This window comes from Manacus candei, unplaced genomic scaffold, assembly GCF_025592945.1.
Source record: "Manacus candei isolate 608988 ecotype Guabito, Panama unplaced genomic scaffold, ASM2559294v1 h1tg000024l, whole genome shotgun sequence".
In the NCBI taxonomy this organism is placed as follows: domain Eukaryota; kingdom Metazoa; phylum Chordata; class Aves; order Passeriformes; family Pipridae; genus Manacus; species Manacus candei.
Genome location: NW_026138072.1, coordinates 6,777,496 through 6,801,332, shown reverse-complemented (window position 1 = coordinate 6,801,332; position 23,837 = coordinate 6,777,496). Strand labels below are relative to the sequence as shown.

Here is a 23,837-nt window from a genome sequence, read left to right as displayed (position 1 = left end):
GGTAAGAAAAGACGGCACCTTATTGGAGATGGGAACGCTTTCATGGTCTGCCAGGGAAACGTGAGCTCCCTTCCTCAGCACTGAACTCCCCGTTTGCTAAGCCCCCTTAGGCTTACTGTAGTCTTACACAGTCTGTAAGGCTTAGCAGGGATGTCTAGCTTGGATTTGGATCAAAGCTCAGGTCGTAGCTAAGAAAGATTAGATCACAGGACAGGAAGATACTGGAGCATGTATGGATGCATGTCCCACTTCCTGCCTTGGGTTAGCAACAGTTTTTCTTTCCACTGACTGTATAGTGTAGTAGTTGATGAGAACTGACCAGCTCGATCTCCCAGATAGCTGCCAAGAATGCATTTGAATGAACTGAGGGTAGAAATCACAGAATGGTTTGGGCTGGAAGGGATGTTAAAGATCATCAAGATCATCTACTTCCAACTGCCCTGCCATGGGCAGGAAGTGATGCTAAAACTATGGTTCAAGCTGCAGAAAGTTGGGAGCATCAGGAAGAGTGGAGAAGGCTGCAGAATAAGCAGACAGTAACAATGCAGTTGTTGTGTTCTGGTACATGGCAAACCCTACCAAATGCAGGTGTGAATTATGTACAGGAGGAAGAGGATGTCCAAGGGATTCAGTGGAGAAGAATGTCATCTTCTGCTGGGAGAGAAGAATTTCCATCAGTTTTGTCAGATGAGGGAGGTATGGTGTAGAGTGTTTGGGAAGGGATCTTGACTGCTCTTTTTCCAGCTACAGACAAGACTAGTGAATGAGAGAAAGTTCTTAAAAGATGTACCATTGACATCAGGGTGTGTTTTTTTAAGTCAACATATGTAGAAATTGGCCCATTCAAAACAGAGTAAAATCCTCTTTCAAAAATTGACTTGCATTTTACTGAGAGCGCCTTGTTTAAGCACAGTTAGGGAAGGAAGAACTTGGCTCTGAGTTTTGGTTTGTCCTATTGAAATAAAGGTAAGAGCTTACCAGTCTCTGAAATGTGACTTATGAATACATGCTCAAGTTCCTTCTCTGTGTAAATACTGATAAATTCCATGTTGCGGTGTCGAGTTGTACCATGACTTCAGAGACATCTGTAGCCCAGGAGCCAGCAAGGTGGTAAGTGAAGTCTTGTTAAACACTATTCACCTTGAGCAATTCCCTTGTTCTCTCTGTGCTGGCTCCATAGCTGTGTTTGGTTTTAAGTCAGGCCTTTTCTCTCTTATTTTTTCAAAGAGTGCATCACATCAGAGCTTGATTTGGTAAGCAGTTCTTTAAGGAAAAAAAAATCTGTTGTCTCTTTCCATTTATATCCTTATTAAGTAATCCCAGAAGACTAAATCTTTGGACTTAAAAGTCTTAACATATAATCTAGACATTTTAGTGTATTATATCCATAGATAATTTTTCCTTCAGAATAATCAATCCCTGTATTTAGGACTTGTGCATCCTGAAACACATAGCATGTGCCGTTCAGCATTGTTGTTTGCACAATGTCTTATGAATGGCTTTTTTGCAGGCAAATAGAGGAGAGATGACACTGTAAAGACAAAAAATACAACACAGTAATACAAAATTACATACAGTAATCTAAAACAAGTTGGGCATAGAGAAGGGGGTGGATTTCAGGGAAGTCTTAATACTCTGTGTGCAAACAGATACTGCACGGGAACACATTTCGCCTTCTCAGCCGTCTTTGAGTTTTCACCAAGTGAAGTCTACACATGGATTTACACTGCATTAGGAGGCATTTCAGAAACTGGTGGTGGTTAAATCCTGTGGTGGTCTCTCCAAACAAAAAGACCTTTCAGAATACCTTTCAACCCAACATGCAGTTTCCCTCTCCAGTCACTAATATTTGTGAATCTCACACAGTTGCTACCTGGTACTTGCAGGAATTTTTTTTATGCCTATGGAGTGTTACACTCCCTTTTTAACATCACTATTTGTCTAACACTTCCCTGAATCCATGACTTTGAGAGGGAAACAATGGAAGAAGCAGGTCTTTCTTGGATGGTACACACACTGGCAATCATGCTGGATTATTAGATAGCAGAGATTGCCCAATTAAGCAGTTGGATTTGCAGAGGGAGGGGAAAATGCACCTTGAACCCTGGGCTCAGTTCAGAAATATCCCTGCCTTGCTCCCAAGGACAAGTTAGGGTGTGCTCCCCTTGGGCAGCATGATGTGCTCAGGAACAGTTCTCTCCCTTGAACAGCCCTTGTGAACAGAAGGGCTTGCCTGGGGTTGGCAGCTCATGTGGCTTTGGTGTTGGGCAGCTGGAGTGCAGTGCCTGCTGATGGGGTCAGGAGGGGGCTTCAGTGCAGGGAGGGTCAGTGGCCACAAGAACAGGGAATATGAACCAGCAATACAGAGAGCTGTGAGGAGAGGCAACGCTTTGGTACCCCAAATTTGGGTGTGTTTGTAGGCAACTGAAAAAGGAGGCACATGTGGCTACAAAGGGGAGGAGGAGAAGCTGCAGGGTAAGGCAGTGGCAGTGATGTGAAGGCATCTGAAAGCCGCAAGAGTACACATTGTATGCATCTGATCTGCTAATAGACAGTAAAAGGGGCTTTTCATGAGAGGTAGTTCTTACCAGAGAAGACCAAGCTGGGACTCTTGTCAGCAGTATCATCAGAAATGAGCAAAAACTTTCTAATCCAGCAGGAATCTTAGAAACTTTAGCTAGTCAGCATGTTACAGAGGACAACGTTGAGGAAATGCCTTTGGGCTGGAGCTGAAGGTGAATGTGGAGTTTGGCATGGAAAGTCCTGAGAGAAAGCAACTACATCTCCTGGCATAACACATCAGGGAGCCATGCTCGGACAGGCAAGACTCCATGTGGTGCGTGCTCTGCAATGGAGACGGAAGGGTCATACCCCCCCAAGAAGGTTGTGGCTACACATTTGTATTAGGCTGTTATTAAAGCACTAGTGACATAAATCACTTTATGGTAACACAGGGCAGACAAATAGGCGCAGCAAGCTTCCATTAGATCCTTGATCAGATGCACACACTCTGTCTTGCTACTGGGTTTATTCAGATGTGATGGCAGAGAAAGTGATTTGGTTTTATGTAAATAATAACAAGGCTTTATTCCTGCCTAGCTGTTGCATATCCCATTGAAGCAGAAAGACTCTAATTTTACTCCAGGGATGCCCACCAGAAGCCCTGTGAAGTAGCTGTTGCCACGAGGTGCACCTGTGGGATGATGATGTCCACTGCACTGCCCCCTCTGCAGCCTCTAGTTTTCTCTCCTGGGCTGCAGCTGGAAAGAACAGTCTACTCCAGGCTGGCACAGGAATGTCTCATAGCTATTGGCATTGGGGTTTTTTGCCCTGTGCAAGCAAACGTAGTGCCAACAGATCTTGACCAAATCTACAAATTTTATGGTTAAAGATGAAATGGTTGCCAGTCTCTACTTATTGTGGAGTCTAGAAAATAGCACAGGAGCATAGCCTGCCTCAGGGTGGGAGATGCACAGACAAGGTCCAATGGTCAGGAATTTTCTAAGGATCATGAATATTTTAAAGAAATATTTTAAAGAAATCATAGAAGTGATACAGGCTGTTTCTGACAGTCCTGCAGGAATATGTCTTACATGACTATGAGGTTGTGCCTGTTTTTCACAGGTAGTTTTTTTACTTTTTAGCAGAGTGGGGTACACTACTGCCAGCTCTTATACAACATTGCTTTTCAAGGATATTTGACAGAGGGTGAGATTTGGTTTTTAATTGGTTCTTTTTTGGTGGTTTTTGTTCGTTTGTTTGGTTTTGAGAGTGATGGTGGTAGAGTTTTCTTTTTTTAAAGAGATTTGCCCTTGGATCTTACCTTTACAAGTGCATTAGCCACACTAGCTGATACACCAGGGCTAACCTTGAGTTGGACAGAGATTTCTCTATAAGATAAGTTATTTATATTCAAGGCTCAGGTCATAGTTTATTTTTTCAGTTCTATTTTTTTCATTATTTTTCTAAAAGTTATAATACAAAGGGTATTGCAAAAGTTAAGAAAAAAAAAGTCACAAACAAAAGCAGTAAGATATCTTTCAACATAATACAATTGCTATAGATATTTTTCTACATCTCCGTAATAAACATATATTCGCTGCTAATTTTGCTGGAAATACAAAGCACCCTGAATGAACATGGTACCACAGGAGAAAACAGCCAGGACAACTGCAATGATTTCTGCTGTGTTCATCCCACAGGAGAGCAAGACGGTGGCCAGCTGACTCCCAGCTAGTGATTGGAGTTCAGAGCACCTTGTTCCTTCAGGGTCCTCAATTTTATTCAGATTTGGCTTGTACCAGGGGATTAAAGCAATACTGGAGCAGGTGCAGTCCAGAGGGGTAACTTAAATTGATTATGCAGTGGCAATGTTAGGCCCAGTTTTCGGAGCTTGGTTAAGCACTGAAATGTGCCAGCACTTAGATTTCCGAAATGCCTAACTGCTGATAGAGATCCTTGACAGAAATATTACAGAGGCCTTGTAAAACATCTGGGCTCCTTTTCCACACCACAAAATGTTCCCAGCCAAAGGGTCTCGGCTGTGGAATTCTATATCCCTGCCAGGACCCCAGAGATGTCAGCACAGCCCCTGAAGTTCAAATGGGATTGGAAGGCTCCAGGTTCAATGTATGTAATGTCATTGCCTTTAAAGATGAGAGTTATATTGCTGATATTCTGCAGAACATGCACATCTTCTGCTGTGATTGCTCCTGTGTTGTTTGTTTGAAAGTCAAGGTATTTGAGGTTTTGAGTGGGAAAGCTGGGAAGAAGCTGCAGTGAAGAGATGTGGTTGCTGCCCAAGATGAGGGTATCTAAGCCGTCCAGATTTGTCATTGGAATGAAAGACATACTGGTTATTCCTGTCTGTGTTAAGCTTCTCCAGGGAAGGCGGGCCAGCAAACACTGAGACAGAAACATGAGCAGGTTTCCTGTCAGCACAATTGTCTTCAGCTGCCTGTTGCTGTGAAAGGTGCCATCATAACCCAGTTGATCTGACACCTTGAGAAAACAATAGAAAGCAGCATCAGTGGCCTGTCTCGCAAAACTCCTCCGGTATATGTGATTACCCAAACTGAACCTCATGTCTGTAAAAGCTCATGATCAGTTGCCTTCACCACAATAAAAGTGTCTTTTTCAATGATGTTTATCTGGTACTTTTAAGTTCACATTTAATTACAGGGTTCTGCTGAGAAGAAAAACCTGCCCTGAAATGGTGAGTGTGAGGAGGCATTTGTGGGAGGCAGGGAGACAGGAGGTTTTTAGTGTCCAACTTTATAAAATGAAAATTTCCAAGGACCAAACATGTCTTTCTCCAGATTTTAGGGAAGAATATAGAAAAATGAATAAAAACCTGCTGCAGTGACTTTGCTGTCACTACTGTCTTAGAAGCAGCAATATCTGGAAAATGCCTATTTCACCCACTGTTCTGCAAATGATTGTCATCAGTGGAGAAGCCTAGATATTGCCCAAGTGGATCAATCTCTGCTCAGCAAAAAAACTCACCAGCTATCTGAAGCTGTCTGAAGGTGTCCCTGTGAAGGCAGGGAGATGCTGCTGTGGTGTGCTCCAGAGGTCTCTGTCTCTGGCAGGGGCAGGGGGTTTCACCAATGTGATGAGCAGAACTGAAGATGCTCCTTCCATACCTTGTTAAGTACAAGGAGAGAAGAAACTTCAACTCAGAGAAGGCTGAATCCTGGAGGGAAGGCAGCACACTGAAGCTGAAGTTGAGGATTTCTGTTGTGACAGGTACTTTTTCAGAAAGCTTCCTCAGTCCTAAACCTTCATGGCTATGGCTTTTATTTGCTGTAATCTGTGGAAGATATACAGTGAAGCTGAAAGAGCTATGTACTGTGAATATAAATAGGAAAATAAAACCCAACTAGCACAACCCCCAAATAAACACAAACAGAGTTTTGAATTATTTAAAATGCAGCAGCCAAAACCCTAGGAAGCCTCAGCACAAGCTTGCAATGGACAGCCCGGGGGTTTTGTGGAGTGTGTTTTTAAAATGAATACCTTGAAACTCTCTTGTACTAATTTGAAGTGTGTTTCATTTGCAGTACTTTCTTATCAAAGTTATCACATACAAAAATTGTTTACTCTTTTGGATGAATTATTAATCCTTAAAAAAGCATTCCTACAAAGTAGTTTTAAATTCCAAATATCATGAGTCTTGTAACAAAACTTACTACAAGAGAAGTCTTAAGCAGGTCTGGAAGATGTTGGATATGAACTACATTTACACACTGCAGTGAGAAGACAGCAGGAATGCTAAGTCTTAAAATGTCCATGAAGGATTTTCAGTTTAAGTGAAAATAAATCAATTTATTACACAGAGAAGTCTACTCTGTGGCTACCAGGGAAATTCATTAAATGTGCCTGACCCGCCTTTGTCTGGTGATTACACAGAAGTCAACCAGAATCTGGGAAGCACCATCCTGAAACAGGCTGCCTTACTGCTCCAAATGCTGGGAGTGCTCAGAGCGCTGCCCTGGTCCCGGCTGCCACGCTGCAATGGGGAGTGTGAGCACAGCCAGTGCAGCACCAGCCACCTCCTCGGCCAGACCCAGCCTAGAAAGGTTGGGACCCTGGGACTACGTGGGAGCTGCAGCTTTGGCAATACACTTGCCAGTCACCTTGCAGACGTTCTGCTTGTGGGTAAGTAAAAGCATGTGTGGCACAGCTGGGCAGCACAAGCACTTCAGTTGATACAAAGCAATTCTGCTAGTGGAGCAGAGCAAGCAGGGGCAGCAGTTGTGTGTTCAGAGGGAAATGCCCTGGAGCATGGAGCCCGTGACATGTAAGGGAGAGTGCAGATGTGCACCCTGTGGGTGGGAGCACGTGGCCTGTCGGGGTTTGCTGAGGTGCATCTCTGTGGGCCCTGGGGAATAGTCTGAGCATGGGGCTCAGGTCGTTCTGTCGACATGCAACTCTATTTCAGGCTAAACCATGTCTCTGCCTGTCTCTGGCTTAGGAGATGCAGGTGGGCAGTGTCAGCACTCAGCAGCTTCAGAGGAGAGGGCTAATTAGTAGTATTTGTTGCAAACCACAAGCTGGATATGAACACTTTTTTCCTTTCCTTTAAGCACAAATCCTGTAACTGGATGCTGTTCAGGGAGTCTCTGTGAGGCAACATGACCTGACACTGCTCCAGGCACTGCAGCCTGTTAGGCAGTGGCAGAGGGATGCTGGCAGCAGCATGGTGGAGGAAGTCTAGAGGGACTGTCACCACAAAATTCCCCATCTGGGTGGGGAGTGCAGCTCCTCTACTGTCCTGCTCCCTCTGGCATGCTAGGTCCCAGCTGGAGTTCTGTGCCAGCTGGACAGCACCCAGGGACAGGACCAGCAGAGAGTGACAAGTCAGTGCTGAGCCGTGGCCGGGGGGGCAGAAAGCCACCCCAGTACCTGCTGTGATAATACTTGTGATAGCACAGGGACTCAGGTCCAGCCTAGAAAAACTGAAATAAATAGTATCGGTCACTACAAAAATGGGAAAATACTGCCTTAGAAAAGCTGATGCTTTCAGTACTGATAAGCAAAGAAAAACCTGTGGAACTAACTGCTGCTATGTGCAGTTCAGACAGATAAAAGTTATTTAGCTGTCACTATAAAGGACAACAGTGCCTATGTTTTGCCATTCAAATAAAACAGTGAGTAAGCAACTCTCCATATGCTTCAGGGCATGAAGTGGCTCTCACAGGGAGCTGAAGAGACACTATCCTGATGGGGATCCTGTTGTACAGCTCTGAGTGCTCAGGGATTTGTAGATTTAATTCAACGAGGAATTTGTTATTGGCCCCAAATGTGTGCTGCTTAAGGCTGCTTTTCCACTGCGCTTCTTCCCTGAATCAAAAACCTTGACTTTTTTCTGTTGTCTCCCAGTTGGAATAGAAAAGACAACAGAAGAAAAGATTAAAAAAAAGAAAAATCTTATTGGGTCAGTTTTTCTTCTACCTCTGGAAAAACCCTGGTATTTTCTTATTAATTTCTTGTGGTATTGCATACTGACCAAACAGCAAATAGAGACATCATCATCCCACTACTGTGTACAAGTTCCTGTATGAAGAGCACAGCACAAGAGACAAAAATCCTCTATCTGGCTCTCATACCTCTTAAATACCCCTGTGAAACTTTATCATCCTTCAAGTTCTCTGAGGGATGATGGGCTGGTTTGATCAAACCAGTGCTGGTTTCATGGGCTCCCAAAGTCTCCATCAGTGGTGGGAGAGAGTGTGAGGGTGCACAGATGTGCAGGTGTGAGGATGAGGAGGAGGGACTGTGGCTGATGTCCCTAAGCATATATCAAGACACCTGCCTTATTTCTCTGATAAAGACCTTCAAATTCCCCTGAGATAAATCCCTTGGGAACTGGAAACGTTGGAATGTTAGCAGGCGGGTAGTCACCTCAGATGTGTCCAGCTCCTGTATATCAAGAGGGACTGGTGTCTGTCACTCACCTCCACGCACATCGTCTCTGCAGCACCGGATGCTTTGCAGCTGACAAAGGCAAGTGCTGTGAAAACCACAGGCCATGATGGAGAGAGGTGGGTTGCTGCACTGGCTGATCTTGTGCTGCCTTCCCTGAATGAAAGTGAGACTGACCAGAGATCACTAAAACTGGGGCACTTGGCTAGAAAGCAGGTTGCCAGGAAAAAATAAGCTTGCTGGACTTCCCAGACTCAGTGTGAGCAAAACAATAGTTTCAGAGCGAAAGAGGAACTTGCCTGCTTTAAATATAGCCAAGTTACTGTGCACTGATGCTTTTCTGGAGCAGAACAGATTTTTAAAAAGTGGAAACTGAGGGAAATTGGTCTATGCTCATGTAGAGTGAAATGTCTCTGCTAAGTACAGGGTAGTGCAGAAGAGACTGTAGCATCGCACCAAAGGGGAATTTAGTGCAATGGGGAGTTTGAGTTGAACAAAATTTGATAAATCACTTAGGAAAGGCACAAAATCTTGTAAAACAGCTGAAGGCCAGAGTTCTGCTTTGTGGACTGGTAGCAGTGGTGCACTTGGTGGTGTTAGTTTTACAGTGGACTCAATGACCTTATAGGTCTTTGAGCCTAAACCATTCTATGATTCTATGACTCTAAGATTTTTGCCTGTATTTCTGGAAAAAGGATTGTGATGCTTATGCATGACTCTTGCAGTAGAAACAGTAGAGCTAAAAAGCAATACTTCAATCTGAAAATGAACACTCTTTCTCTTGTATTTAGCTTACAGGGAACAATCAGTTTTTTGGAATGGGACAATATAACTAACCATCTCTAAGATGGCTCTGTGTGTGGCAGCTAGAGGCAGGAGGGGATCTTGTGCCAGCCAAAGATGTCTGGTCCTCACGGCCCAGGACAGCACTGAGTGCTGACTCTGAGCCAAACAGCTCAACGTACCTTTTTCTTTCCTTTCCTAAATGACTGAGTTATCACCTTGACAACTTTGTCTTCCGTAGGCTTAAGCAGCAGTCCTTCTAGAAGAGTAGAGAAAGGTGTGGTGAAAACTTACTGTGTTCAGCAAACATGCCCTAGCTCGATAGAGCTGATCCAGCACCAGTAACTCAGTCAGTGAAGGCCCAAGCAATCAAGATGCCAACTGGAGAGCATCAAGCTTGACACCCGGGAAGGTGGAGATACCTGAGCTTCTATGGTGCCAAGGCCAAGCACAAAAGCAGTGGCTTCAGCTCTGAAATACAGCTGTGCTGGTAGCTGGAGCTGATGTCACCTGAACCATGCTGTGCTCATCCCTGCAGGCAGCTGAGGAGAGGGAAGAAGTCAACGTATCGGGAGGGAAGCTTAAAACCCAGTGCAGAGCTCAGTCCATTTTGCATACTTAGCTAAAGCTGTTGGGTGGGCTGTTGAGGCTGGCAGGCACTGAGAGGCCACAGAACCGGTGACCTGCTGCTGTGTCATTCTGCCACCAGGATGCTTCTGTGCCGACCTGATTGGCTGGGTTTTTTAGTCCTCTTTTTAATTTATAGTATACAAAAGAAAGTAGCTTCTCTGAATGACAAACTGAAAAACTCACTCCACATCCCACTAACAGTTCTGTCTCTTTCCCAGTCAGTCTTGTGTTTTCTGGGAATTCTGCTCACCCTGCAGCTGGTTGCAAGAAGTTCAGAGGAATTTGTATGATCCGTTTACTTCTTGTTTATCCACCGTTTCCCATGTTAATGCTCAAAGGCATCCCTGTGTAGTGGATTTGTGTGGCCAGGTTTTGGGGGGGGGTTGTGGGTGACCAGGGGCTACAAGGGTGACGTTTGTGAGAAGCTGCCAAAAGCTTCCCCCATGTCCAGAAGAACTAATGGCTCCAGGATGGACCCACTGCTGGCCAAGGCTGAGCCAGTCAGGAATGATAGCAATGCCTCTGTGATAACCTACTTAAGAAGGAAAAAAAATATTGTGCAGAGGTAATTGCAGCCAGAGAAAAGCAGAGTGAGAATATGTGAGAGGAACATCAGAGTCAATGTAGAAGGAAGAGGAGGAGGTGCTCCAGGTGCCGGGGTTGGGATTCCCCTGCAGCCTGTGGTGCAGACCATGGTGAGGCAGCTGTCCCCCTGCAGTCCGTGGAGGACCATGGGGATGCAGAGTTCCACCTGCAGCCTGTGGAGGAGAGGTGGATGCCTGCTGGAGCAGGTGGATGCCTGAAAGAGGGCTGTGAACCCATGGGAAACCCATGCTGGGGCAGGGACCTGGCAGAGACTTGCAGACCCATGGAGAGAGGAGCCCACACTGGAGGAGGTTTGCTGGTAGGACCTGCGGTCCTGTCAGGGTCCCATGCTGGAGCAACCTATGCCTGAAGGACTTCACTCCATGGAAAAATGACCTACATTGGAGCAGCTCTTGGATGACTCATGTTGGAGAAGTTCATGGAAGACTGTCTCCTGCGGGAGAGACTCCATGCTGTTGAGGAAATGGGAAGATTTATTATTCAAATAATGAATTCTGGGACCTGACTCAATTTCATAGAATCATAGAATACCCTGAGTGGGAAGTGATGCACAAGGATAATAAAGTCCAGTTCCTGGCCCTGCACAGGACAACCCCAAGAATCAGACCATGTGCGTGAGAGCAAAGTCCAAAAGCCTCTTGAACTCTATCAGGTTTGGTGCTGTAACCATTCCCCTGGGGAGCCTGTTCCAGTGCACAATCACCCTCTGGGTGAAGAACTGTTTCCTAATATCCAACCTAAACCTCTCCTGACTCAGCTTCATGCCATTCCCTTTGGTCCTGTCACTGGTCACCAAAGAGAAGAGATCAGTGCCTGCCCCTGCTTCTCCTCATGAGGAAGCTGTGTCCTTTTCTCCAGGCTGAACAGACCAAGTGACCTCATCTGCTTCTCATATGGCTTTGCTTCCAGACCCTTCACCATCACTGTGATCCTCCTTTGGATGCTCTCTAGTAGATTTATATCTTATATTGAGCTTCCAAAACTGCACACAACACTTCAGGTAATAAAGAATTTGTTATGAAATTAGTAGTGGGTGACTGAAAGTCAAGAAGAACTTGAGTTATTCATAACCTGTGCCTATCTGATTAATTTAGATCTTTGTGCTTTTAAAACAAAATGGGGAGAGGTAAGAATTTATGGCAGCAGGAGAGGGTTTTGGTGCTGCCAGGGGGCATTGCTATGGACACCCACCGTGGGCTTGAGCAGGCTGCAGACACTCTGTGACTGCAACAGCCAGGGCTGTTGCAGGCTGATTCACCTCTCGTATTCATCCAGGATTGCTCTTCTGCCTGCTGGTGTTTGCTGTTCCCAGGTGCTGGGTGGATTCTTCCTCCATCACTGCATTCAGGGGGCTGTCAGACCACAGGGGTTGCTGGGAGAGTCCCCTCATGAGGAATTTGCTGCTCTTAATTTTGCCTCCTCTGTGCTTGGCTGAAACTCTTCCCACTCTGAAGATGGTGAATTTAGGAGCATGCAAACAGCAGCAGTAATAATTGCCTCCAGTGTGACTGTGCTCATCTCTAAGTGCTCGTGAGATGCTGCATGCTGCTGAGGGCTGAGCACATTACTCCCTCTGCACTGCACCTCCAGTGCTGTGGCACCCCACAGTGAGTCTCCCTTGCAGTTAGAAAGTCCCCTGGAGAGGGTGGTACATCCCACAGGGGTTCTCCATTTTAAGCTGATTTCTTGAGCTAGACAGGCTTGAGCTAGACACAGCTCACAAGGCTTACCAAAATGCAGTGAGTCACTCACAGTGTCTGCCCATGGGCGGTGGACCTTCCCCCACCAAAACCCCACCAGGGATGTAGTGTTAGTCCCAGAGGGACCCTGACAATGAAGTGCTGGTGTGCTCCTCAGCCCAGCCAAGTTGCACAGACCTGGGCATCACCTGGGCTGTTGGCATGATGCTGAATTCACAGGGTGCCAGTTCCCACCCCAGACACAGAAAGGTGGGTCCCATTTCCAGATGGGAGGAGGTGAGACACAGGAGCCTCTCCATCTGGGTAAGAGGATGGTTGGCTGGGTTGAGGAGAAATCATGTTTGATGTCAAATCTACCTGGCTGACCTTGTGCCTGGCCTGGCCCAGCCCAGGTTTCCTGGTCAGACCACTGAGTACCACTCCTTCAAAAAGGAGTGCTGCAGGTGGGATGAACCTGGAAAATTGCTCCTCTTCCTTGGTTGCCTTGGAAAAATTGTGTAATGACTGTAGAAGTAAGTGGGAATCAATCTAAGACGTAAAAAAAATGTGCAGTGAGTTGTGTATCTGTATTAAAAAGACTTTATACCCTCAGAATCCCTATGAGATCTTCATCCTTTCATATTTAACATTTAAATCATGTCAATCTCTGGGTCTTTCATAGCTCTGAAGAAAAAGAGATTACCAACCCAGTACATCAAGGCTTCCAAAATATCTATAAATCCTATGCAGGATCAAAGGATTAAAATAGTTTTCAGCCATTTCCTTCAAGTATGGATTTCAAGATTTTCCTTGTTTGCTCTTTTATTTGGTACCGTGAACAAGAGATAGGAATCCAGATGCTTGCTTTAAATGCTACATGTTAAGTACCCAGACCAGGATCTGCCTTGAATCCCAGTGTGATTTGTGCTGTGACAGCTCCCCCACTGTGCCTGTGTGATACCCCAAGAAGACAAAACATGGCAGCTGGGGAGGACCAGGACCACCTGCCCTGCCACAAACACACATCTCCGAACAGGAAAACCTGCATGGGCTCTGCTGCCTGTGCAGCAGGTGTTGCAGGCTCAGGCTGCACTCTAAGAAGCCTAAAACAAGGTGATGCAGCAAGAGCATAAATCACTGTCAGGAAGAAATGGCTTCTGCAAAACGTGTCAGACTTTACCAGACTTCATGTGAAAGCCCACTGCTTCATGCTGCAGCAGTTGGTCTTTCTGAAATCCTAAAGAAGGGCAGGAGATAGCAGTCAGATATGCTCTCCAGCCCATGCTCTCTGTGTACATGAGCAATGTCCCTTTGTTTGCCCTTAGGGGTGCTGGGGACAAAAGTGGGACAGCAGCTGCAGGACTGCACTTGTGATGCTCTCCCAGCTGGGTACCAATGTGACTGATGGATCTTTTGGACAGCCAGAGACCAGGCTGAAGGATCCCCCTGCCCCAGGTGTTCCTCTTCCTCTGCTTTGCCACAACTCCTTGACCAAGCCACCAGCTTCTGTTCTCTGGCACTGATGGTTGAGGTTAGTGCTGAGGACATGTCACAGCTTCAGTCTGAAATTTCCATGACTTGAGCAAACCACTTGCACAGGTAGTGACCTAGATGTCCTTTGAAAAAGAAGGGACGGTGTGACCAGGGGCATGATGTGAGCACTGCGCAAAGAAATATTCCAAACGAATAGAGTGAGAACTCCTCTGGCTGCCTCACTACGGATGGATTGTTCTCTTGTGGATTTTATTTGAGGTAACTTTCAAAAAGATTGATATGCAGGTACTTACCCATGGCACTACTCCTGTGCCATGCCCTGGAACTCCTGGCTTCAGAGGGGGTATCAGTGCTAATTTGTAAGCAGACAGGATGAACAGACTTTCACGTGATGACTGCAGCTTGCTAGAGACCAGGGAACACACGGGCTTAGTGGCCCCTGTGCCTGCATCCTGAGTCCTGTCTGCCAGCCAGGAAGCTGAGTTGACCATGGCTGACGCATGTGAAGCTATGTGAAGTCCTACCAAATGCAGACTGAAAATAGCCAGGATAAAGGCACTATATAGGAAGGAAATTGCTCACAGGAATTAGCAACTGATTCATTACTGATATCTTGTTCATCCATGTTTCATCTTCAAAGGGAAAACATCTCCTATACTCTCCCTGCAGACACTGTTTCTGTGTAGCTACTGCTGTTGCGTTATGCTGCTTAAGTAGATTATGATTTTTAAAAAATTCATAAAATATTTTGAGGACTTCAGTGGGGCAGCTCTCTGTTAGTCTGTGAAACAGCTGTGAGACTTTTTCCCTGTCTCAAAAATTCAGCCTCTATTCCCGCCTAAACAAGCAAAAGACCTGGTGTTCTCGCTCCCCATGGGAGCTAGCACTTTATAGTACTGTATAAGTACTGTAAAGCCAAGATAAAATACAGTTCACAATCATTAATAACAAACCATTATTATTCTCTCCAAACAGTACAGAATCTGTCAAACCGGGCTGCACAAGTCTTAAATCCCAAATGGACAATAGAGAAATCTCGTAGTTTTATGAAGTCTGACTTGAATAGTAAGCAAAAAATCAAAATTAAAACCCCTGTGAGCTTCTCCTTTCCTCAGATGGTCTCTGTTGGTCATTGCTTGGCATGGCTTTAGGCAAAAGGAAGTTCTAATTAGCCCTTGCACAGTGAAGCTGGACTGATCACTCAGAGTTGCATTATTGTTTGATTTGGTTTTCTTCAGCTGGACACAGATATTAACCTTACAATGGGAGGAGACCAGGCAGAGGTAAAGGAAAAGAGCCAAACTGATGGAGCTTGTGTGAGTTCAGATTATCTAAAGAACTTCTGGCATGGAGGCTTTGAAATGACAAAAGAGCATCTTAAAAGGAAGCCCTGTTGCTAAGCGACATGAATTGTTGTGTGTAGAGCTCCAGGAAGAGAGGAGAGAAACCTCTATGCTGCTTTTAAGTAAGAAATGCTGGTGAGGAGCCATAGCTACATCCACAGTGTGTTTAAAGTGTCCCAGCCTCGTACTGGCTGAGAGGGGGTTTCCATGACCCTTTGGTACAGGGTGGCTGCTGGTGAGACTGTATAGGCAGGTGAGTGCCACCTCTTCTCCTCCACCTGCTGAAATGCAGGAGCAGGCATTTCTGGTCAGAATGAGTGAGAATAATTGGAGAACCCCAAAACTACCATGATAAGGAAAAAAAAATAGGTCGTGCTCAGCCAGATGCCTTGAAGTGATACTTCAACAGGTACTTGAAGTGATATTTCAACAGTTTTGATTGCATCAATTAACTTCTCAAGTTTCCCTCCTATTTCTCCCCCATTCATATCAATAAATTCTTGTCTTTCACACTGATGGTCTTTGCCTGATGAGCATCCTTGCAGCTAGCAGGTAACTGCTGGTTATGACACGGGATGTAACAAGGTAAAATGCATACTGTTCCGGTAGGGAGTATGTCAATGCTCTAAATATGTTTTGCCACAGCATAACATTTGTTCCTTTGTCCTCACCATGCTTCAGAGATGGGGCTCTGAAGTTCCTATGCTTGCAGTGATCTTGCCTTTCTTGCCAAGCATGAATCATTGACTGATTTGATTAACTGATGAGAAAACAAACCAACCTCTCTGCTAAAATTCTGAGTTTTTTATGTGGCTGCTGGGAGTTGAGACTGAGGTTGGGTGCTACTAATGAGCTGTTTCTATCAGATGGCTTTGAAATGGTAAATTCTTGTAACTCAGCCAAACTAGAAATGTGGATCTGAAAACAGTAGTCCCATGCATGCAGAGCTATTCCACAGTGGGGCCATGCCCCCTTTGCTGACTGGACTCAGCCGAGTCCAACAACCTGGGGCCACCGGTCCTTTCTTCCATCAGATACTTTCTCCAGAAATTCTGTCTGTTCTAATGTCTGCTTTCTTGTTGGTGTTTGTTTTTTTTTGTTTTGTTTTTTTTGTTTTGTTTTGTTTTGTTTTGTTTTTTTTTAATATATCCACCAAATACCTAGTCTCTCTTTCCAAAACTCTTGTGCAAGGAGAAGAATTCACGAAATGTTTAGACTTGCTGAGTTTGTCAGATTCAGGTCAGAGACAGGCTGGTTTACGCTTCAGCCCCCTGAAAGATTGCTGGGCAAATGTTCTACACTGTTGCCAGAAACTGTCTGCAGTTGGTCATTAGTCTTTTAAAAGTGTTTCACTTAGCAGCTCAGTCTTTGGCAAGGTTTCATTGCCAGGAAAGAAAGCACAACAGAGCTTCACACTGCAGCTTATCTTGGTGTTAGTTCTTTGCATATTGCCATCCCTTGAAAATATCAATTGCCTTCAAACGAAAGCCAGAAGCAAGCCATAGCCTTCCCTTGTTTTTCGCAGCAAAATTCTCTCTGTGCTCTCCTGGGGTGGCTGGAAGCAGCTGAACCATCACCACCATAGCAGGGAAGGCCTGGGATGGCTAATCTCTGTAGCACAAAAGGAAGGGAGCAGCAACTGGCCTCCATCCTCCCACAAGTGATGATGACAAAGTCTTGCTAGGATGGTGTTGGCTGATAGTCAGCTCTTCCTCTGGCATTGGGGCCCGTTGCCTAATTACTCTTGCCGTCAGTTACAGGCTTTTTCCTCTTGGTGCTTCCTTGCTCTAATTTAACTCATTGCTTATTTTGATGTTGACTGTTGAGAACAATTGACCCTTTCCCCTGCCTAACATCCTCCATGGTATCTGTGGGCTGTTGACACTGCAGGCCCTGTCCCCTCTGCTCCATTGCTTCTCTGCCTGTTTGACTCTGGCAGCTGCTGATCAGAGCTGTCACCTGAAGCTTGTGGAGATGAAACCACGTGTAAAGAAGTGTTCCCAGCATGTATGTGCATTGTAGTTTGTCATGCTGCCATGTTGATCCGAGCTGCACTGCTTGGGGCAGACATGTGTTTCTCTCAATCTGCAAGGCACCATGGGATGTATATTTTCCTTAGGTTGTAGAAGAGTGGATCTTAAAGAAACACAAGGGGTTGGGCACTGGCACTCCATTTTAATGAGAAAAGAGGCAGTTCCTGATGCTGTGTTAGTGTGATAGAAATAGCAGTGTCTTTCAATGTGCTGCTATTTGTGAGTGGTAAGCCTGCCCTGGACAGGGTTTGCCTGGCCTGATTAAATGGAACAAACTGGGTGTGGGCAATAGTACTATACAAATAATCTTTTTTACACACGAGTGGAAAAAATAACTCTTCAGAGGAGAATGGTGGGGTGAACAATAGCAGAAAGTAAAATTCCTGTGATCCTGATGAGATTTCCAAAATTTGTATTATCCTTTTATTTAGTTTTACCTCTTGTTTCTTCTTACAGCTACCTAAGCAGCACCAACAGCAATCTGTGCCTTCCTATTGGACCCAATCTTTCAGAAATCACACCCACCATTGTGGAGTGAGCAGGATCTTGGGGAGGTTCTTAGAGAGAAGAGGACAGAGGGAAGGACAAAGAGCTGGAGTTTGTAACAGATTTAGTGAGTTGCCTGCTGCCATTTACTTCCAGGAGCCTTCCTTCAACCATGACTGTGTCTAGATTTTCAGTTAACAGCATTTTCCATGGCCTTTCTTGTCGAGGTCCTATTTCAAAACTGCTGTCAGTCTGGATCTCACTGCTGCAAGCTGTATGGGATCCCTGGAGTGCACACTGCTGTGCTTTTCTGCTGTTTCAGCTCCCACTCCCATGTGCTGAGTGGGCACTGTTTGCTAAGGCACTCTGGGATACCCTGAGCATGGCAAGGCAGTGCAGAGTTCTCCTCAGAGTAATCCATCTTCTTCACATTATTTAAATGTTTGTGCACCTTGCAGATGAGTGCTCTTTCTCCTGAGAAGTTTGTTGCATCTATGTTCAGTGACCTACGTTGGCGACCTGTTGATGTCTTGTGTAGTTTATGGGATGTTTGTCAGACCTCTTAAGCCTGAAAGATTTTGTCATCACTTAGATAATTCTAAGTGGTGGCAACAGTGCAAAACCAAAAGGACACGTACTTCATGCTGAAATTCACTTCTTGTTCCCCAGGACATGGATTAAACAGACTTTAAACAGAAAGTTTTAAATAAACTTTGTTATCAGAGAGTAAAACTAAGAGTCTGGATAAACAGGAGAATAAATCTGACCACACATTAGGAAAGAGGGAGTAATTATTATTTTAAAACATAACCTCATGAATTTCTTATCTAAACTGGAAAGTCTTTAAAGACAGAAACGCATTTGAACTCTGCAGTACAACTGTTCCCCCTGATTTACAAGTACATGCACACAGGTATAGACAAAGGGAAACCAGGCGACAGAGACAAGAAAAAAGTGCTGAGTGAGGTGCAGATGCAGCTGTAAATTAATCAGTAAAGGCAGGGAGTGATGGTGGGAGAGGGGGTCCCTCTGAGACATAGTCCAAAGCGGAGCTCTGTGTGACAGAGCTTGAAGCCACCACACGGCCCTAAACTTTACCTGACCTCTGAACATGACCATACAGGAGCTGTGTAAATACTACGGTTATATATAAAAAATCTGATTAAATGTACTAGTTATGCTGGCTTTGCACGTAGATATTTTACAGTTTTTTTCAAACCTGCAGCTCGGGCTGAACCTCTGAGAGAGATGGGACAAGCAAAACTGCTGTGGATGGGAACTAAAGCCACTGCTGGCACATGCATTCAGGGAGAAAGTTGCCAGTATTTTCCTACAGGTTTTCTCCCAGATAGTCGTCGTTTGCCCCCACTGCTGCTGCTGATTTCCACGAGATGGAGCTATTCTAACATGGCTTTGGTAGCAGCCCCCAGGAAACAAGTAATGCTACTGCTATTTTATTTCTGTGACAATATTTCTGAAGTGGGTAGGCTTTTATGAAAAATCATCATTCAGAAAAAAGCAAACTCCAACAGCAACAGCTGGAGCACGATGCACATTTTGATAGACTGCATCATCAAAAGGCCTCTTGCAAAAATTGCTGCCAGAGGATGCAGGTAAGCACAGAGCGGCTCTGCCCCACACCGGGGCAGCTGGTGGGGTAGGCACCTAGTCTCACCTCTCTGGAGAGCTTATTTTGCCCTGGCTAAGGAAACCTCCAATGCCCCATTGCCCCAAGCACATGCGGAGTGGCCCTTTGACACCTACAGGCCTTTACCTGTGGCCCCAGTCTGCAAACCTCAGTCCTCTGAAGCAGCAGATTGCCTTTGTTGAGTTGTGATGACCCTCTCCTGTACCATTTCTGTCCTTTCTAGTCTATTTTTTTAAAATCTAGTTGTGTCTGTTTCCATGCACTGCCATCTCCCACTGCAGCACCTGCTTGTTCCTGCTCCACTTTGCCTCCATCAGCCCTGTTTCTCATTGAGTCTCAATGCAGACAAAAAAATCATGTAAATGCTGTTGTTCTCTTATATATCTCTGCAAACCTCATGGCATAACTTTTTATCAAGTCATGCCCACAGAGCCAAACTCCTGCCCTTGTTGGGGTATGCTTTTGCACTCCAGCCCCCATAAATAGCAGCAACTCAGGGAGATGCATTTATCTGGGGATTTTCTACAAGAGCTGTCAAAATTGGGGCTGGTTTTATATGCAATATTTGTAATGCTTCAAAGGAGGATATCACGAACAGCCCTTGCTCTCTGCTTGTGTTGCAAGCTGTTTAGGGCTGTGCCACAATTGCCACAAGAAGCCGATGTTCTCCATTTGCACACAGGAGATAAGTGGTATCTCTGTGACGAGGTGTTACTGGCAATGCATGCCTGCCCTGAGTCTGTCACCACACAGGGAGCCAGTTGGCAAAGGTTTCCCTCCAAAGCAAGTGCCCAGTGCTGGAGTCCAGCTGCTCCCCATGCCTGTCAGGGCAGAAAGCCGGCTGCTGCTTCTCAGCCACACTGCATCTGAAATCCTCACCGCTGTGGGACTCAGCTAAGTTGAAACCACAGCTAGATAAATAAGACTCAGCTACGTAGGCAGGGGGCTGCCATTGCCAGATCTGGTAACACTGTACCTGTCCAAATTCCCATGTGAAATCTTAATTTGCAAAGACCAGAGCATAAGAGTGTTTGACGATTGTTTGGTGGGTTTTTTTTTTCCAGTACGGTTTAACATCCTTCCTTCCCTGCCTCCAAACCTGTGCTTTACAGTGTAGGGAGCTTTGGGGGAAATATAAAATGCTCTCGTGAGTTCCCAAGAAGAGGGTTGTTCTCTTTGCAGGCACTCCCGAGGCAGACCAAAACCTCTGGTACACTGTTGGCACACAGGTGCTTAGCAAGCACCATCTGCCTCTGGCTTTTCCAGACCAGAACAGAGACAGCATCAACATATTTTCAGTTCCTTGAATCTGATGACGACCCTTCAGCAGCTGATAAGTGTGTCCTGGAGGCCCCAAAGAGCAGACAGCCTTCAACCAGCTCCACTGCTGAGGAGCACCTTGCTGTTTGTCCCACAGCTGAAGTTTGCTCCTCATCCTTCCACTCTCTGGCATGAACTTAACTTTTGAGTGATTTTGCTTGAGCCACTTTATTGCACCTATCCCACCTGTCCTTTCACGGAGTCATTAAAATCCTCCAATATGTGTTATTTAAACGTATCTTTAGAGGTATAATTTTCATAAGAATATGTGTCTGTCTGTGCATGCCTATCATGTAGTTACTACACTCCACATGGATGTGCCCTTGATACGCTGGCCTGTTTGGCTGAGGTTTGCATGCACACTCACATGGCTCTGTGGGTCCACAGACTTACCATGAGCATGTCCAAATAAAAATGGGCATTCGCAATCAGCCAAGAAAACATGCAATATGCAAATGTCTGTGGATGTTCAGGGGTGTAATTCTTGGGGATGGCAAAGTGCCCATAGCTCCTTATGGATTTCACTGCTGTGCAAATTCCCTGAGACCAATCAGTCCAGATTCCAAAGCTCCTGACTTGCTGTGCCCCTGGAAAAGCCACCCAGATGGAGAGAGGCAGGGAGGGAGAGAGCAGGCTGATGTCAGTGTGTGGGAGCATGGCACAGGCAACACTGGTTCTAGGAGTGAAAAATTGATAAGCCAAGTACATTATTCTCCTCGCATACAGGTCTCTATTTTGGTCAGGTCCACCTTGGAGTGGAGGACAGCCGAGAGGGAATGTCTTGCTTGCCAGCTCCCCTGCAGACTGACCACTCAAAACCAGAGATAGCTGAAATCAATCAGCAATGGGTGCCTACTCATGGACACCAACTGCACACAGAGCAATAAACGATTGTCTTTCTCCACCAGAAAGGAGATGGGGCATGTGATATCTCTTGCTAAACATTGATGTCACAGATATTCATTCCTTTTATGTGAGAAGAAAAAAAATGCTAAAAGCACCTAATAAATTACAGTATAAATATTACAGTGTGAAAGAGCTGGGCTAGAAATTACTTGGACTTGAGTTTCATGTGGCAGGGGTGTGTGTGATTTAGGCTAGTGATTATTCAAGACACAGTGTGTGATTGGACTTTTAGGATTTGAAAGGATTACACATGTTGTCAAATGCGTGTTTAACCTCTCTTTAGTTCTAACTTCAGTTTGTAAACGTTGCAACTAAATCATTGCACCCTTCATGCATGGCATACTACAAACTGTGCTAATTTTCTTCCACCTCAGCACAGATTAACTGCTTTTCTCCAGGGTTATTAAAGACCTCAAAATTACAACTTTTCTGTTTTAAGTAGTCCACACTGGTGTGTGTACACACACAGGCAGGCAGGCATGTGTTTCATAACAGATTTTTGTGCCTGTGACTCACAGCTGAACTATTAAACCATAACACATGGCTGACATCTGGAATTCTCTCAGATATTTTTGTCATTTGAACATCAGTAGCCATGGTTTGCTACTCTCCTTTCCTCCAAAATGTAACTTTCTTTATTCTCAACTCCTAAAAACAGAGCTAGAAGATTTTACTGAGCCTGTTGGTGTCACTTGATCAATATATATAAAATATTTTGTTCAAGTCTGCTTTAAAGGCAGATGTGTTCAGAGAGTTTGGCAGAAAGATCTTACTAAAGAAAGTCTCTGCTTCATCTTTAGGTTTAAAATTGCATACCATGAGAATATTCAGAAAATTCATTGGTTTTACTCTGCAAGAGCCTGTGCTTGCTTAGACTCACTACCTGTTAGCTAGCAAATTGGGGTAAGAATTGCAGATGGATTGTGTTGGTGTTTGAATATAATTAGTTACATTAATTCCTCCAAATGAATGTTGCTCATTTGGCTGCTTTTAGGGAAAGATTAAAATGTGCCGTGTTTTCTGTAATGTGAAACAGTTTGTCTTACCTATGTCTGACAGGGTGTTATGTGCTATTCCCGGGGCTGTTGGCCGTGGACTAGTATGGTCCCACAGAGATTAGGATTTTTCATTCTTCTTGAAAAATATTGTGGGGTTGCCACTCAGAGTGATGTAACTTAGGATGTGTTAAATTTCACGTTAAAACCAAGGATATAATGAAAACCACAATCTATCTGCCACTGTAAGAAGTCTCAAGCAAAAGGGGTGAACTGGAGAAGTTGTTCCTGGCTTTGATTCAGAAAGTCATCTAAGCTTAATTTTCAATCCAGCCCTATAAGCACATTTTAACTTTGAGGACTGTCTGGCTTTCCATTGACTTTGAGAAGGATATAACAATTCTTCAGTGCTGCTTCAGGAAGAGAGGAGGGGCACTGTTTGAAGACTATGCTGTCCCCTCTCTCCTTGAGAGTAAATATTAGTATGTCTTCAAAGCACCTTCTTCACCTGGTGAGGGGCTGCAAAAGAGGGCTGGCTGCCACTATGCTAAAGAAGATGATCACAAAGGTTTCTGAGAGATAGGCGTATGAAGGTTTGTTGCAGAGGCTTTCCAGTCTTTGGCTATCAGAGTAAAAAGTGGCAGTGGTGCTGCACCACCATGATGCCATGTTTGCACCACCATGATGCCTTTGAACGCAAACGTGTAGTAGCAGTGAATTAATGTCATTTGATGCAGGTTTTTTAATGTCCTTCACTGTAAGGCCTCTCAGATTCAGCAGGGAGCACATCACACGCAGCACTTGTTCTGTGGCACAGATCTGACAGGTATAGCTGAGTCTGGTAATCACTTGTCTGTGTGCCTGAGCTGCTGGCTTTCCACATATGTAGTTTTAGAAAATCTTTTTTAAGCTGTTGTGTTTCAGACCTAGTCATGTCTGTTCTATTCACAGTTAGGCAAAATTCATGTCAGTGGTTCAGGAAATAGTCTGTGCTCTGGGGTCTCTGACTGTTACTGCTGTTTGGCAATCACACTGTGCCAAGGGAGTCTGATTGTGACAGACTGTGATACTTAAACACATGATGGCTGTATGAGCATTCTTCCCAGGGTCCTTTGTCCTCATAGCTGCACTTATCCACCGGCTGGGAAAGGTAGACCCACATAACTGTACTCACCTGTCATGATTACACTGGAGTCCTTTGAACTCCTACAAACTGGCTTCTTCATGAAAAACCTCCGGTACTAAATGTGGCCCTGAGCTGTATGTATCCTTGCAACAAGGTTTTTCAGTGCATATGGATATGTATGCACAGATTCACTAAAGGACCGACCTGATTATCTTCCACAATGAAAAAACTACCTGGATGGATGAGGGAAGAGTACTGGATATTGTCTGCCTCAACTTCAGCAAGACTTTCAACACTGTCTCTCACAACATCCTCGTAGGCAAATTCAAGAAGTGTAGGCTGAATGAGTGGATTGAGAACA

At 45.0% G+C, this 23,837-nt stretch overlaps 1 protein-coding gene across 1 annotated transcript in view; it reads right to left on the bottom strand.

Annotated features, from left to right (window-relative positions):
* Window positions 1-4,308: 4,308 nt before the first annotated feature.
* CD180 (CD180 molecule) overlaps window positions 4,309-23,837 on the bottom strand; it is a 67,188-nt gene continuing 47,659 nt past the window's right edge. Inside the window, 6 exon segments of the mRNA XM_051788086.1 lie at window positions 4,309-4,442; window positions 4,445-4,497; window positions 4,499-4,985; window positions 4,988-5,001; window positions 5,646-5,812; window positions 8,460-8,515. Of these exon segments, the coding sequence (XP_051644046.1) occupies window positions 4,309-4,442; window positions 4,445-4,497; window positions 4,499-4,985; window positions 4,988-5,001; window positions 5,646-5,812; window positions 8,460-8,515 (911 nt within the window).